Below are 14,123 nucleotides of genomic sequence, written 5' to 3' on the forward strand. Positions count from 1 at the left end.
TGATAGATTGCTGAATGAGACTAGTTGTGAAAGCATGGTTGTAGAAAACATTCAACAGGAATGCCATCTGGAATATATATCTGTACTTGAAGTAGAAAAACTATCAAACTTGAAATGTGGAAAGACAGCTGAAGTAGATGATTTTCCACCAGAAATGCTCAAATATGGAGGTATAAAAGTTTTACAGTGGCTACACTGCATAATTCAGAAGGCCTGGTCAGAGGGTTGAATTCCACATGATTGGGGGTATAGTGCTCATAGTACTCATCTATAAAAAGGGAATAAAGCTGAATGCGAGCATTACAGAGGAATTTCTCTACTGAATGTTCCTGGTAATATTTATGCAAGTATTCTTAAGAAATGGCTAAGAAAATTGTGGAGGAGAAGCTTGGAAAAGAACAAGCTGAGTTCAGGCCAAACAGAGGTTGTCAGGATCAGATTTTCACTTTAAGACAAACAGTTGATAAATCATGGGAATATAACAAGAATCTGTATTTAAGTTTTGTAGATCTGGAAAAGGTATGTGACAAGGTGCCAAGAGGAAAACTGTTCGAAATGCTGCAGTTATATGGTATAAATGGAACATGATATCAAGCAATACATAGTCTCTATTAGAGTTGTAAATCATCAGTCAGACTTGAAGGAAGTACAGGAAGATGATTTGATAAGTCAGGTGTGTGACAAGGGTGTACATTATATCCACTCTTATGTATTCATCATCTGTATGGATCATGTTATGGAGGAAAGCAGTATTAAACCTGATGTCAAGATTGGATATGTTGATCTCAGGTCTTTACTTGATGCAGATGATGTTATACTCCTAAATAAGTCCAGGACAAGTCTACAGAATTCCCTGACCAAATTAAATAACTGCTGTAATAAATCTGGTATGAAATCAGCATTAAAAAGACAAAAAAAAAAAAAAAAAATGGGTTGGAACACTGAAAACATCAACTACATCCTGAATGGAAAACTTATAGAACAAATGAAATATTTCATCTACTGAGGCTCGATTTTTCGTCAAGATGGCAAATTAAATTTGGAAATAAACAGCAGAATTAGCAAAGCTGGTATGGTAGGAAGTCAACTAAATAAATTTATATGGAATAAGAGAGAGATTAATCAAAACACTAAAAACTAGATGTATATATTGACAGTGTTCAAACGAATTTTAACTTATGGATCTGAGAGCTGGGTTAGAAATAAAATTCTTGATCAAAGACTAGCCATCACAGATTATGAGAGTGCTAAGAAAGATTAGGGTGTGAACAGATGGCATCAATGGCAGTTATCATATTAAAAACAAGGATATTGGGAAAGAACTTGACATTGTTAGCAGAGCTAATCTCAGGTGGTATTGTCACTTAAACCAAATGGGAGAGGAAAGATTAGCAAAACTAGTGTTCTTTGCCAGGATGGCAGGAAAAAAACCAAGAGTAAGACCAAGATGTAGGTGGATTGATACAGAAAAGGTGCCTTAGAAGACAGAAATATAAGATTTCATGATATTAAAATGCTGACATATAACAGGCTAATCTGGAGGATGATTGTTGATAGGCAGTTAGTAATAATGTAACTTAACATGTAGTTAAGTCTACTATCATATGTACATCCCCTGAGGGTATAATTCAGGAATTTGATAATTACTCTTGACTCACTTCAACAATTATCTTATTCTATTTCAGCTGTTTTTTTACAGGTACTCCATGGACACTCTGATGCCAAACTGATATCCACCATTACTCCACTTTCCACTTGATACTTGTTAAACACAAGCAGCTGTCTGTTATTTCAGCAGTCCAACTGCAAATGCATTGAATCTGTTTCTCCTCTTCTTATTCCATCTATCTCTGCTTTTTGAAACAGCTTTCTTCACAAAATGTTTTACCCAAATAACTACAACATCCAGCTTTTACAGCTCCCTCCATGTGAGGCATCTGCTTGTGGTGTAGAGGATCTTCCAGTGATGGTACTGGCCATTTTCAGTCTTATTATTTTTCTATTCTTTTCTTCTTGTATTCTTATTACTATTCCGTTTTACAGACTACCATCATTGGGAATAAATGCCTTGCTACTGTGCTTGCAGTATGATGCAATCTGCAGGCATGTGGAAAGGGGATTCTGGTAGTCTCACACTACTTTGGCCTCTGCTTCGACAAGATGGGCAGTCTTGGATGGCCAAGCCAGGATCAATTAGCTAGTGGGCACCTCCAAAGGTCAAAGGTGTTTCAGTGGGTTCCCTTCTCCATGGTCTGGGGACAATGTCCAAGACTTGCTGTGCTGCCAGTATAGCATTCAGGATAGCTTTGGCATTCCATTCCCAGGTAAAGTCACTGCTTGCTGTAAAGTGGGCATCCATATGTGGCTCCATGGATGAGGAGATTTGGCACCAAAAGTCCCCCCCCCTCCTCGAATGAGTACTTTTTCATCCTCTTGTTTATCAGTGGCTCTCAAAAAGCCCTAACCATATCACGAAACCATAAAAATGCAAACTGAAAATCAGAAACTGCCTGTCTTGGATCTGCCATCTGCACCTAATGTTTCAGTAAAGACCATGAAAACAAAGGTTGCAAGAGCAAAATGCCCTAATTGTAAGGGAAACCATCCAGCTTATGTCTGAGCATGTCAAAGGTGGAACGATGAGGAGGAGGTACAAAAAATAAAAACAGAGCAATGAATCGCTTATCAGGAGGCAGAAGGCAATATACCACCAAAATTGGCAGCAACATCTGGTAAGCCCTCTTAAGCCAAGAAGGAAACTGTAAAAAAAAAAAAAAAAAAAAGTCAATAGAGATCCTGTATGTTGACACTGTCTTCAAACAATTGTAACATCTGTAAACAATACGACCTGCTTTCCATCTCCTTTGAGCAAATAAAGAAGACTGATTGGTATGGACCCCACTCTGGATGCCTTGCCAAAGATGATCCTGCTGCCTGAAAATCCACAAAAAAAAACCTCCAATAAAAAAGATATTGGAAGGTGCACCAAAGAAAAAAAGACCATCTTTAGATAGCACGGATATCTTTGTTTCCCCCCCCCCCCAAAGAAGGTAAAATAATTCATGTATTTAGTGCCCTAGATAGTACAATATGACAATGTCTTGGATATTTTTTCCTGATGAAGAGGAAATGATGAGTGCTGACTGTCCTCAATTCTCTAAAAAGAAAAAAATCTAAGGCTAATGAAAGTGGAAGTGCTCAGCAAAGGAAGCCAGATGATACCACCAAAAAGAAATAACGAAAACATTCCTGCAATGAAATTGTTGCAGATTCTATCAAAACATCACTGACATCAAGGGCCTCTTGCATAAGTATAAACCAATATAATTATACCTACAGGAAACATCTAAAGCTGAGAGATGATCCAACATTACAAAATATTAACATGATTCATATGGATAGGATAGGATAGGCAACTCCTCCATGGACTTCTGTCCATGGAGGAGTTGCCATCTACATGAATGTAGAAGCAGCTGCAGTCCAAACTTTCAGTCAGAACTCTGTTAATAGTATGCCACAGATATCTCTCAAGATGACCTTGATGGTGTCATATTGCAGTTACCATCCATTTACTTTTAATGAGAAATTGAAATGGACACAACATTCTGTGAGGTAGTGCTTGAACAAACATCAGAGGAACAGTTGTGGAGCATATGCTCAACAATAGTAATCTCTCTCCCTAAACAGAGAAAGCAACACCTTCCATATGCATAGGCATTTGTTCACTGCCTCTGCTCACCCTTCCTTTTCCCACTCTTCAAGTGGAAGACTGACAAGAATATATTTGAGAGTGATTACTTTCCTGTGATATCCACTTATGCAATCCATCATGATAGCACAATCAAAAATATTTAGCAAGCTGACTGACTCACCTTCTCATCATTAGCAGAATTTGATTCTGCAATGGTCAAATCTTCTTCCATAGAAAGAAAGTCATACAAAGACAGTTGCAGGAAGCCATTGACTATCTCTCAAAATAGGTTCTTGCAAATAGGTACACACATTGTCTTCCACTTGTTGGGGTACTGACAGATGTTCTTTACTTCATTTGTACAGGACATTTGTACATAAGATTAAAACTTGACTATGGGTCCCAAGTCTATACTTTTGCTGGGAAGAGTACACTGCGATGGTTAGACTCTATTCACCATCAAGCTATCAGAATTGCAACAGAAGTATTTTGCATGTCACCTAGATTGGGGTAGTTAACTACTTTCATAAGTTTCAGTAAGGAAATACCATGAGTAGACATATTACTTACTATTGTAATAATGGAATTAACTCACGTAAAATTCTTTATTAGTAGAATTTTCACCTGAGTATCATAGGCATCATCAGTACAAGTACAAAGGCTAATTAAACAATAACTGATATATTCACAAAGCATCATCTAAGTAGCTAAGATTAAGTTAGGAAAGATTTGTTGATTTATAGAGTACATCTCCCAGAAGGGGGAAAGACATAAACCATTGGATCTGTTTTTTGTTGTTGTTGAAATAAATTTAGGAAATTTAACCTTAGCTACTTAGGTGGCGCTTTGTGAATATATCAGTTATTGTTTAATTAGCCTTTGTACTTGTTGATACTCAGGCGAAAATTCTACTAATAAAGAATCTTTTACGTGAGTTAATTCCATTATTAGTAGAATTTTTGCCTGAGATTTCTGTAAATATAGGAATTATTTACAGAAATCTTCATGCGATAAAACTCATGGATTTAGTCTATTAGATGAAAGTGAGCCAGATTGCTCTGTTTTGTGCCAAATTGTAACTGTCAGGTGGTTCAAGTTTCATCTTCAAAAAGAAGTTTGCTTATATACATAAGCAAACTTCTTTTTGAAGATGAACTCCCTTGCATGATAGTTCTGGTATGGTTCTTGTTGCTTTAATTATTCTCAAGGTGTTTTTTATTTTGGGCCCCATACACGAGAGGTTGGTTGATCAACCTACTATAGTACATTACTACCATATATGGCTAATGGGTTAGGAAAGGAGAAACTTTGTTTACATTTGATTTTAAAGCCTGTATATTGTATTCCTTGGGAAACACATCATGGGGGAAGACTGTTCCACAGTACAGCAATAGCAGGGATGAAGAAAGAAGAGAAGGAACTTGTTCTGTGGATTTCCAGGTATTTATGAAGGGATATTGGGTGGCAGCTGCACATGTCCTAACAGGCTTAGTACTGAGTGGGGGAAATTATTGATACTATTTCAGATGAACATTTGCCATGGAAATATTTATAGAATACACAAGTTGCTAAAACCAAATGTCTGTGCAAAAGTAGGGGGGGGGGTTAATGATGGTGAGCGAGAGGTCATTTATCAATCTAATTGCTCTCCTCTGTATTGAGTCAAGCATTTTGAGGGAGCTCTTAGGAGCCCCACTCCAAATCTAAGAGCAGTATTCGATTAGCTGGATGGATTTGTGATTTGTATAAGGTTAACAGCTGTTCAGAGGTGAAGTAACATCTTGAGTGAAAGAGAAATCCTAGTTTTTTAGAAGCTGACGATGCAATGGCTGTGATGTGTTTATGCCAGGAGAGGCTTGATGTCAGGGTAATTCCAAGAAGAGAAATCTCATGTGGACTGTAAATTTGAATGTTATCAAAAATAATACTGAGAGAAAATGGTTCTTTTTTTGTAAGAAATAAGACGGAACTGGGTTTTACTAGTATTGAAATTGATGAGGTTATCTGAGCCCCATTGGAGTATGGCCTGAAGATCAGAATTGAGAGCAGTGGTGGTTGATGTTCTGTAGGTTGAGGTGAGTTGTTTAGAGTAAGGTTTATTCAATGAAAGGGAAGAGTGCAGTGTGCTGTCATCTGCAAAACTGTGTATTGGGTTAGAAGTCAAACTGAAGTAGGTCATTGACATACAGAAGAAAGAGGAGTGGTGAGAGGACAGAGCCTTGTGGGACCGGCATTAGTTGAATGGTGAGAGGATAAGGAACCATCCACACAGTGTGGATGGTTCCTTATCAGGAATCATCATACACATTGTGCGTCCAGACAGAAAGCTAGCAATCCAACTGCAGAAGTCCTTAGATAGTCCAAATGATGAAAGTTTGCTTAGTAAGCCTTTGTGCCAGACCCAGTCAAAAGCTTTGTAGATATCAAGTGCAATCACTTGAGATTTGCCAAACTTCTCCATGGCATTTGTCCAGAGATGGGTGATGTATGTTAGTAGATCGCTTGTTGGTCAGCAGTGACGAAATCCATACTGGCAGTCATTTATTAGCTTGGGTACCTTCGAGGCAGTGTAGGAGTTGGGAATTAATTGTTTTCTCCATTACTTTAGATAGGACCGACGTGAGTGAGATAGGACAGTAGTTAGATGGCAGTGATTTGTTGTCCTTCTTGGGAATGGATTGAATATAGGCCAGTTTCCAGGCTGTGGGATTTGATAGATAACAGTGGAGCAAGACAGCATATACAGGCAGCATAGGATAGGAGTCAGTTCTGGTGCACAAACCTTCAGGAAAATTGGAGGAATGCCACCAGGGCCACGAGACTTTTTTGTGTCTAATTTCGACAATAGTTTTCTGATCTTTCTGGCAAAAGGATATATTATTATTATTATTATTCCCGACACCTCCAAGGAGTCCGAAGACTCATCGCGGGAGGACACCTACAACTGTCTCACCCACTACACCGAACCACTACTATGAATCATCTCCATCAACGGCATCTACCGCCCACCTCCACCACTACCACAATTAGTATGTTTTGTCTGTAAATTGCGTGTGTTCTGAAGGGCCGATTTGTCTGTATGCAGGATGAAAAACCCGAGTTTCCGGGAGAAAAAACCCTGCTACCTCCGTATGAGATCGGCTAACTCACCTTCGAAGGTGAGTTAGCCGATATATAGGGGCACTATATATTGACCAGCTGGAATGGATGGGGGAATTTACCATTGTCAGTTATGCGTGCATTGGAGGCAAAGTGTGGAGCCAGAAGATTGGCTTTTTCTGTGGATGATAATGCAATTGAGGCATCTGGGTATGGTAGAAGTGTGAATAGTGTTGGGCAAAAGTTACGACCAATTGCTTTGGTGTTAGAGACCAAAAGGGTCTGCTGTCATTTAGGCAGGCTACAAGTTTCCTGCTTTTTGCTCTTTCAAACTATGTTTTGGAAGCATTAATAGTTTTCTTGCTTCTATTTTGGGTTTGGGTATAGGCATTAAAGGAGGATGGGGTTCTTGATGTAAACCAGTTGTTGTATTCTTGACTTTTCATTTGTACAGCCTTGGCACATCTTTTGGAGAACCTGGGTTTAGTTACGGGACAGCAGTTCAGAGTTCTGGGAAATTTATTTTTCCAGTGAGGATTACTTTGATGTGTTCAGTGCATACGTTTGGATTGGAAGACTAGAAACAATGGTCCAACCATGGGAAGGAGGCATAGAAGTCATGGACACTGTCCCATTTGGCACTGTTATAGTGCCAAACTCTCTTGTATGGGAGTGGCTGTGTAAGTGTTGTTGCATGGGGGACTAGATAAATACTAGACTGTGGTCAGAATTAACAGGGGGGGGGAGTCACTACATTAACTGTCTTTAGAAGGGTCATTGGTGAGGAAGAGATCTAGGGTTTTGGGAGTGGTTGAGTTATCTGGTATTCTGGTTTACATGTGAACAATTTGTGTAAGGTCGTTTGGGATGGCAAATGATTTAGCATCTCTGCATGCAAGATCTGTACATCTTGAGGAGGAAAGCCAGTTGGTGTTGTGGACATTAAAATCTCCTAAGAGGATAATTTAGCCATTAGGAAAGTGGGACTGGAGAAAATCAATTTTTAAGGAGAGGAAATCAATGAACTCAGAGTGGTTGTTGGCATTAGGAGAGCGATAGAAACAGCAAATGAATATGACTGAGTGGGGAAGGGATATTTTCAGCCATAGAAGGTGAAAATTGGGCAATTCTAGGTTAGGTGCTCTTTATTCAAGGTATGTCAGAGTGGATATATGTGCAGACACTACTCTTGGATTGAAAGGAGTTAAAGAGTTTGTAGTTTGGAAGGGTGAGATTAATAGTGCTGGGGGAGGTGAGATTTGAGTTTCTGCCAAAACGAGTAGGTGGATTTGATAGACTGAAGATTGTAGTTGTGGCCACGGATGTTAGTGAGGCGGATGTTCTGTGGGGCATATATTTAACCGCAAGGGTCTTTCATGTTTCTTATGCAGTACCTGCATATGGGTGAAAAAAATCCTTTACCTCTGTATGAGACCGACTAATTCACCTTTTGTCGAAAGAGACCAAATAAAGGTTTCTCACTTCATGGACAAGGATCGATTCCATGGATATTTATTCTACCTTTATATACTTTTCTTAACTGCACAATTTAAATGCATTTAATTGCAAAATTGCCTGTGATAATTGTCACTGTGAGGAAAATCTTCCTATTTCATAGTTTAAGCTTTTCTTTCTCTGTTACTTATGAAATTCAAGATGATGAAAGAGCTATGTTTTTGTACTTCAATTTCCTTTGTATATGCATTTTTTTTTTAATGTTGTAAGCATTCCTTATTTTAAGAAACTAATATTTCATATTCCAAACAAAAGTACAGTTCAAGCAGCTTTCTTTTCTTTTTTTTTTCCATCAATAATTTTTTTTTATATGCATGATAAATTAAATATTTATTTTATAAAATTCGTGATATGACCAAGAGCTCTAGTATTGTGTTAACAAAATTTACATATCTGACTTCTTGTAGGTGATAATTTTGAGGCCATATAGGATTCCGTCCAAAAAGAGTGCCTTTGGTAAAGTTCATAAGTGGTCTGAAGGAAATTCTTCCTTGCACATTGAAGGTCAGGCAACAGATTCCCATAGTGCAGGGTATACCAACTTTTTATTTTTAATACTCTTATTTCATAAATCCAAAATTTTAATGCAAAACTTAGATATTGAGGTTGTTGGAAAACAAAACAATAATTAATAATTATGGATAAGCGATCATATTTTTTAACAAAATGTAACACTCATGCTAGTGATAGATTTATCATGCTTTAAGCAGTTTGTTCCACACCTTATCACCTGCTGTCTTGGTATTTGCACTATTTCAAAGATGTGTCTCCACATGGGATAGGCTTTGATTTTCATTATTGCTTTTTTCTGCAGGATTTCACAAACAGACCTGAATAACATTGCAAACCATTTTGCATTTCGAAAACAAAACAAGAAAAAAAAAAAAGACAGGATCAAACTATAACGAATTCTGAAGTTACATGTAAACACAGTTGAAAATAATTATCTCATATATTGATATGTATTCCTGATTGCATTCCTCTTACATATATCCTGCCACTGTTGTGTCACTGCTTGTTTTGTTTGTCTTTCATCTTTATCACCTCGGATTTCTTTTACAGTATTTTTTCTATTTCTAAGCTTTTTTCAATAGCCTCCAAAGCATTTTGCCACCTTCCCAATGTTCATCTATATTCTTGGCAAAGTTTTCTCATAGCTTTTAAATTACTTGGTATCTTGAATACACAAAATACATAATATACCCAAGTTAAAAGCTTTCATAGCTATTTTCTGCCTTTACTTTTTTCTTTTTATTCTATTGGAGCACATACTGACTAAATTATTAGGAACTTTCGATATGCTTTCTTTTCATTAATCTTGCCTTTCTGAGTCCACCAAGGAGTTTTATTTTTATATCCTTGCACACAACTTCACCACATGCTTCTCTGGCTGAATCAATGTTTTCAAATTTTAATTTATTTTAATTTATTATTTTTTTTTTGTAGTGATATTTGCATATCTGAGTACGGTTTACCTCTGAAAGCTAATTCTTTTTGGGACTTTCTTACATTCTTATTTTCAATATGTTATTCAATTTTATCCTGTTGAAAACCAAATGGTTATCACTTTATGTTTCAAATCCCTGTATTCTCTTGTGTCCTGAACCAACCTGAAGAGATTGTTATCATGCCCCAGTAAGAAAACATCACTATCAACAGTAACATAGTCCATGACTTTTCTTATTCTGTCTTCTTTCCATGTGAATTTGTGTACATCTTTATATTGGAACATGGTGTGTTAGCAATGACTAGTCTGTTCTAAACAGAAATCCAGCAAATACTTACTATTACCTTTGCTCTTTTTGGATAAGCATTTCTTTCTCTGTTGTTTAGATCTCCTGCAAGGACCAGCTTTGCTTTTTTCATTTTGTTAGCTTTCTTTAATGCTTTAAAAAATCCCTGCACTTCTGCTGTAGTAGAACCTTCTTTGGGACCATGGGCACATATGTCTCATTGTCTGGTTGCCTGTTCAGATGTTTGCACACATTACTCTGCTTAATATGCTTTCTAGTCAGGAAGCTTTTCCTCATGTTTAGTGTTGAATACTATTCTTCTTCACTTCACTGGGCATCTACAGATGCCGTATGGTCACTCCGATGCTCGGTGATGTGCCACACCAGGCCTCGCTATGTAGTCCTGTTGTTTGCTTTTCTGGCAGCCTCAACTCTCTGAAGATCAGTCACTCCACACACGCCATCCATCCATCTCATTGATGGTCTACCCCTGCCAATTTTTCCAGGAACTTTACCTTCTATTACTGTTCTGAGAAGTCCCCCTTTCTTCCTTTTTATGTGTCCAAAATATTTTAACTTTCTTCTGTCAATATCCTTATGAAACCTTAAAGTTCTGCTGATCTTTTCTAACACCCATTCATTTGTATGCATGCCTTTCAGTATATGATATCCTCAACAGCCTTCTGTAACACCACATCTCAAAAGCAGATATCCGGTTCTTATCTGACTTTTTTAGGTTCTAAGTCTCACATCCATAAGTCACTGTTAGAAAAACAACTGCGTCCAAAATCCTCAACTTTGTTTCCATGTAGATAGATCCATCCTTCCAGATTTTAGACAGGTCTCTGACTGTTGTTTTAGCCATTCCTAACCTTTTTCTGATGTCTTCTGAACAGCAATTCTTCACATTAATAATGAATTTCAGGTACTCAAACTTGCTGACTTCCTCAATTCTTTCTCCATTAAGGTACACTTGTTTCTCAAGAGCTTCTCTGTTTGTATTTCCTTTGAGAACCATAATCTTTGTCTTGCTAGGATTGAGTTGAAGTCCTCTGTTATTACTGATCTTGTTAACTTTGTCAAGAATTAGTCCTAGTTCTTCCATGTCATTACAAAGGAGTACTGTATCATCAGCATACCTCAGATTACTGATCAATCTTCCTCCTATCCTAATTCCTGTCCTGAACTCATCCAATGCTTCACGCATGATGTCCTCCACATATATACTAAACAATTGAGGAGAAAGTAAACATCCTTGCCTAACTCCTTTCCAAACTTGAAGCCAGTCAGTCAATCCAACACCTGTTCTTACCGTCGCTTGTTGCTCCTTATACAAGTTGGTTATTAACCTGATAGTGTGTTGAGGAAAACCCATTCTTTTCATTACTTCCCACAGTTTCACATGCTCAACACAGTCAAAAGCTTTAGAGTAGTCTAAGAAACACATTACCGGAGGGAGTCTGAATTCTTTATATTTTTCTATGATCTGTCTAAAGCAAAGGATCTGATCTCTGATGCCCTTACCTTTCCTAAAACTAGCTTGTTTCTCGGGCATCTCTGCCTCAACTTTGGCCCCAATCCTATGATCTTCAATAAAATTTTGCTTGCATGAGATATCAAACTAATAGTTCTATAATTCTTGCATGCCTTTATATCACCTTTCTTATGTAGTGGTATGAAAACCGACTTCTTCCAGTCTCTAGGCCGTGATCCTGTCTCCCATATCCTTGTAATCAATCTATGAAACACTCTTATCCTTCTGTCTCCTGTGGCCTTAATTAACTCAGCTGGGATTTCATCTGCACCTGGGACCTTATTGCTGTTGAGCTGCTTAACTGCTCTTTCAAAACTTCATGCCTAAGTGGAGGAGGTTCCAAATCAAAATTTTCCTGGTGGGAGGGCTCCACATTTTCTTTATCCACTCTGCTGTACAGTTCCTCACAGTATTCTTTCCATCTGTTGAATACTATAGCAATTCATTAATTCTCTCATCTTTATTGCCTGAATATAACATCTTGTATTTGTTATTTAGAAGATTTTTTCCTTGTTTGTTTTGTTAACACCTATTCTGTCGATCTGGTATGTCTCCAATTTTTCTTCCAGTTCCATTTCTTTTCCATGGATTCTTTTTATATTGATGATGCCAGTCCTCAGATTTCTGCTGATTTTGAGTTGGAGTTTGTTTCAGTAACTGTCTTTTCATTATTCTCCCTGGCAATGTTCCCTCTAATTTTTACTGGCCCATGTGTGCATGAAAAACATTGTGTGAAATTTTCCAGTCTCACTCAGTGCATGTGCTAATATAATATTTCTCATATTAATGCTGCCCAACTTTTTTTTAAAATCTAGCTATTGCTAACTACATTAGTTAGTGACTAACTATATAGCTAACTACATTTTGTCTAGCTATAGCCTGTAAAATTGATAGCACTAAATTAATTTGCTTAAATTAGCATAGCTACAAAAATTCACTGTTTACATGAGTTCAAGTGACTGTATTGTCTAGACTAATGTTTTCAGACTTTTCTGACTGCAACAATAAACAATACATCTTACATCTTGACCCAGCACGCACACACACACGCACAATATATATTGTGCGTGTGTGTGAGGTTGTAAAATACCAGAAAAAAACTTGCAGCTAAAGTTGAGCAGCCACCCCCCCCCCTCCCTCCCAAGCTCTTGATGCCTTCCAAAAATCAGTTTAATATGTTGTGGCCCATAGCAGAGAGTAGCTGATAAGAACAGATACTACATTCTTATCTTAGCCAAAAGGCTGAGATGTGAAAAGTGTAGTATCTGTTCTTATCACTTTAATATCTGCTCAAGATATTAAACTAATTATTTCAATATTTTATTTAAATTTATTTTATTTAAAACTTTGTCCTAAGTTACCCTGGTATTGCACTACCTCGGGGGTCATCTCTTTCTCCATTTGGGAGAAAGGAAAAACATATTACTAAGCTGAAACAAGAATTTCACAAAACAGCACTCGTCCTTACTATGTATAATAAAACAAAAATTAACATAATTACTATCAAATGTGAGTTTTATTAATATTTAAATAGTGTAGAAAAAAAAACTCAACATAAAAAAGGAAATATTTTATTTAATTCCACAGGTGTGTTTGCAATAAAACATAGAAGGATTCATTTTATTCATAAGAGTAAACAGAGTTTTGCTCATTACACCTTTTCTTAACCTAGCTTCTAGATTCATTTAGATGTTTACTCTCCTCTTGGCAACTCTGACTGTAACCTTATCCACTTTTTCTTTTCTACAGATCAATCTTTCCCAGCCAGTTCTGTATCCTGTAGCAATACAGTACTGCCAAATGGGATGATCTCCAGGATTTCTGCACCTTTTTTCCATGGTCTGAATACTATTTCCACTCTCCTGATCCAGCTCTGAGCAAATAACTAAAACGAAATAATCTTTACTGAAATGAGTGCCTTTATTCCCCATTCCACTGCAAACTTGCCACTGTCACCATGCACATTGAATGTCCAGGTAGAGAAGAAGGCAACTAACCAGTTGTAAAGAGCTAAAGAAAGATCATGTAAGAATGAGGTGTTATTTAAAGTCTTTTATCAAGCACATAGCTATCAATGGTCTATATACATAAGAATATTGCCTCTGAATTGAGATCATGAAGAAATCCATACTTTGGTAATAAATGAGAGGCTTGCAGAGAGTGTAGGAGTTGGTTCTGTTTCTTATATTGTACTTGATTGTTCCACATAATTATAAAAATTTTATTATAGCACTACCTTTCAATTTACTTTATCTTATGTAGTAATTGTTCTTTCTGATTTCTTGTTTTTCTCCGATTTTATTTCTTTACCAATAAATGACTCAACAAGAGGCAATTAACAGGTTTTGTCCTCTAGCATGAGATCATCAAAACAAAAGAATGTTGCTTTTAGTAAGAATTCGTGGAGTAAGAATTAAAATTTCTCTGAAACTTCTTGCACATCCTTCTCCATCTTTTTTCCTATTGTGGCATGATTCTCAAATAATTCACTAGTTTATTTTTGGTAATTGCAGGAGTTTTTGGTTTTAAACTGAACTTTCTTTATTTACAC

At 37.1% G+C, this 14,123-nt stretch overlaps 1 protein-coding gene, 1 non-coding gene and 1 pseudogene across 2 annotated transcripts in view; 2 read left to right on the forward strand and 1 right to left on the reverse strand.

The window, feature by feature from the left end:
• The window catches only part of cnk (connector enhancer of ksr), a 221,522-nt gene that overhangs the window by 116,319 nt on the left and 91,080 nt on the right, over positions 1-14,123 (forward strand). The window contains exon 9 of the mRNA XM_090412454.1: positions 8,713-8,837. Coding sequence (XP_090268580.1) covers positions 8,713-8,837 — 125 coding nt within the window. The remainder of the gene's footprint in view (positions 1-8,712; positions 8,838-14,123) is intronic.
• LOC150094371 (U2 spliceosomal RNA) lies at positions 12,629-12,826 on the reverse strand. Its single transcript, XR_016550284.1, has one exon. It is a non-coding gene; the product is annotated as a U2 spliceosomal RNA (small nuclear RNA).
• On the forward strand, positions 12,794-12,966 carry LOC150094372 (U2 spliceosomal RNA; annotated as a pseudogene).

The sequence above is a fragment of the Typopeltis vanoorti genome, chromosome 22, assembly GCF_054136105.1.
Source record: "Typopeltis vanoorti isolate ZY-2024b chromosome 22, IOZ_Tvanoo_1.0, whole genome shotgun sequence".
NCBI lineage: Eukaryota > Metazoa > Arthropoda > Arachnida > Uropygi > Thelyphonidae > Typopeltis > Typopeltis vanoorti.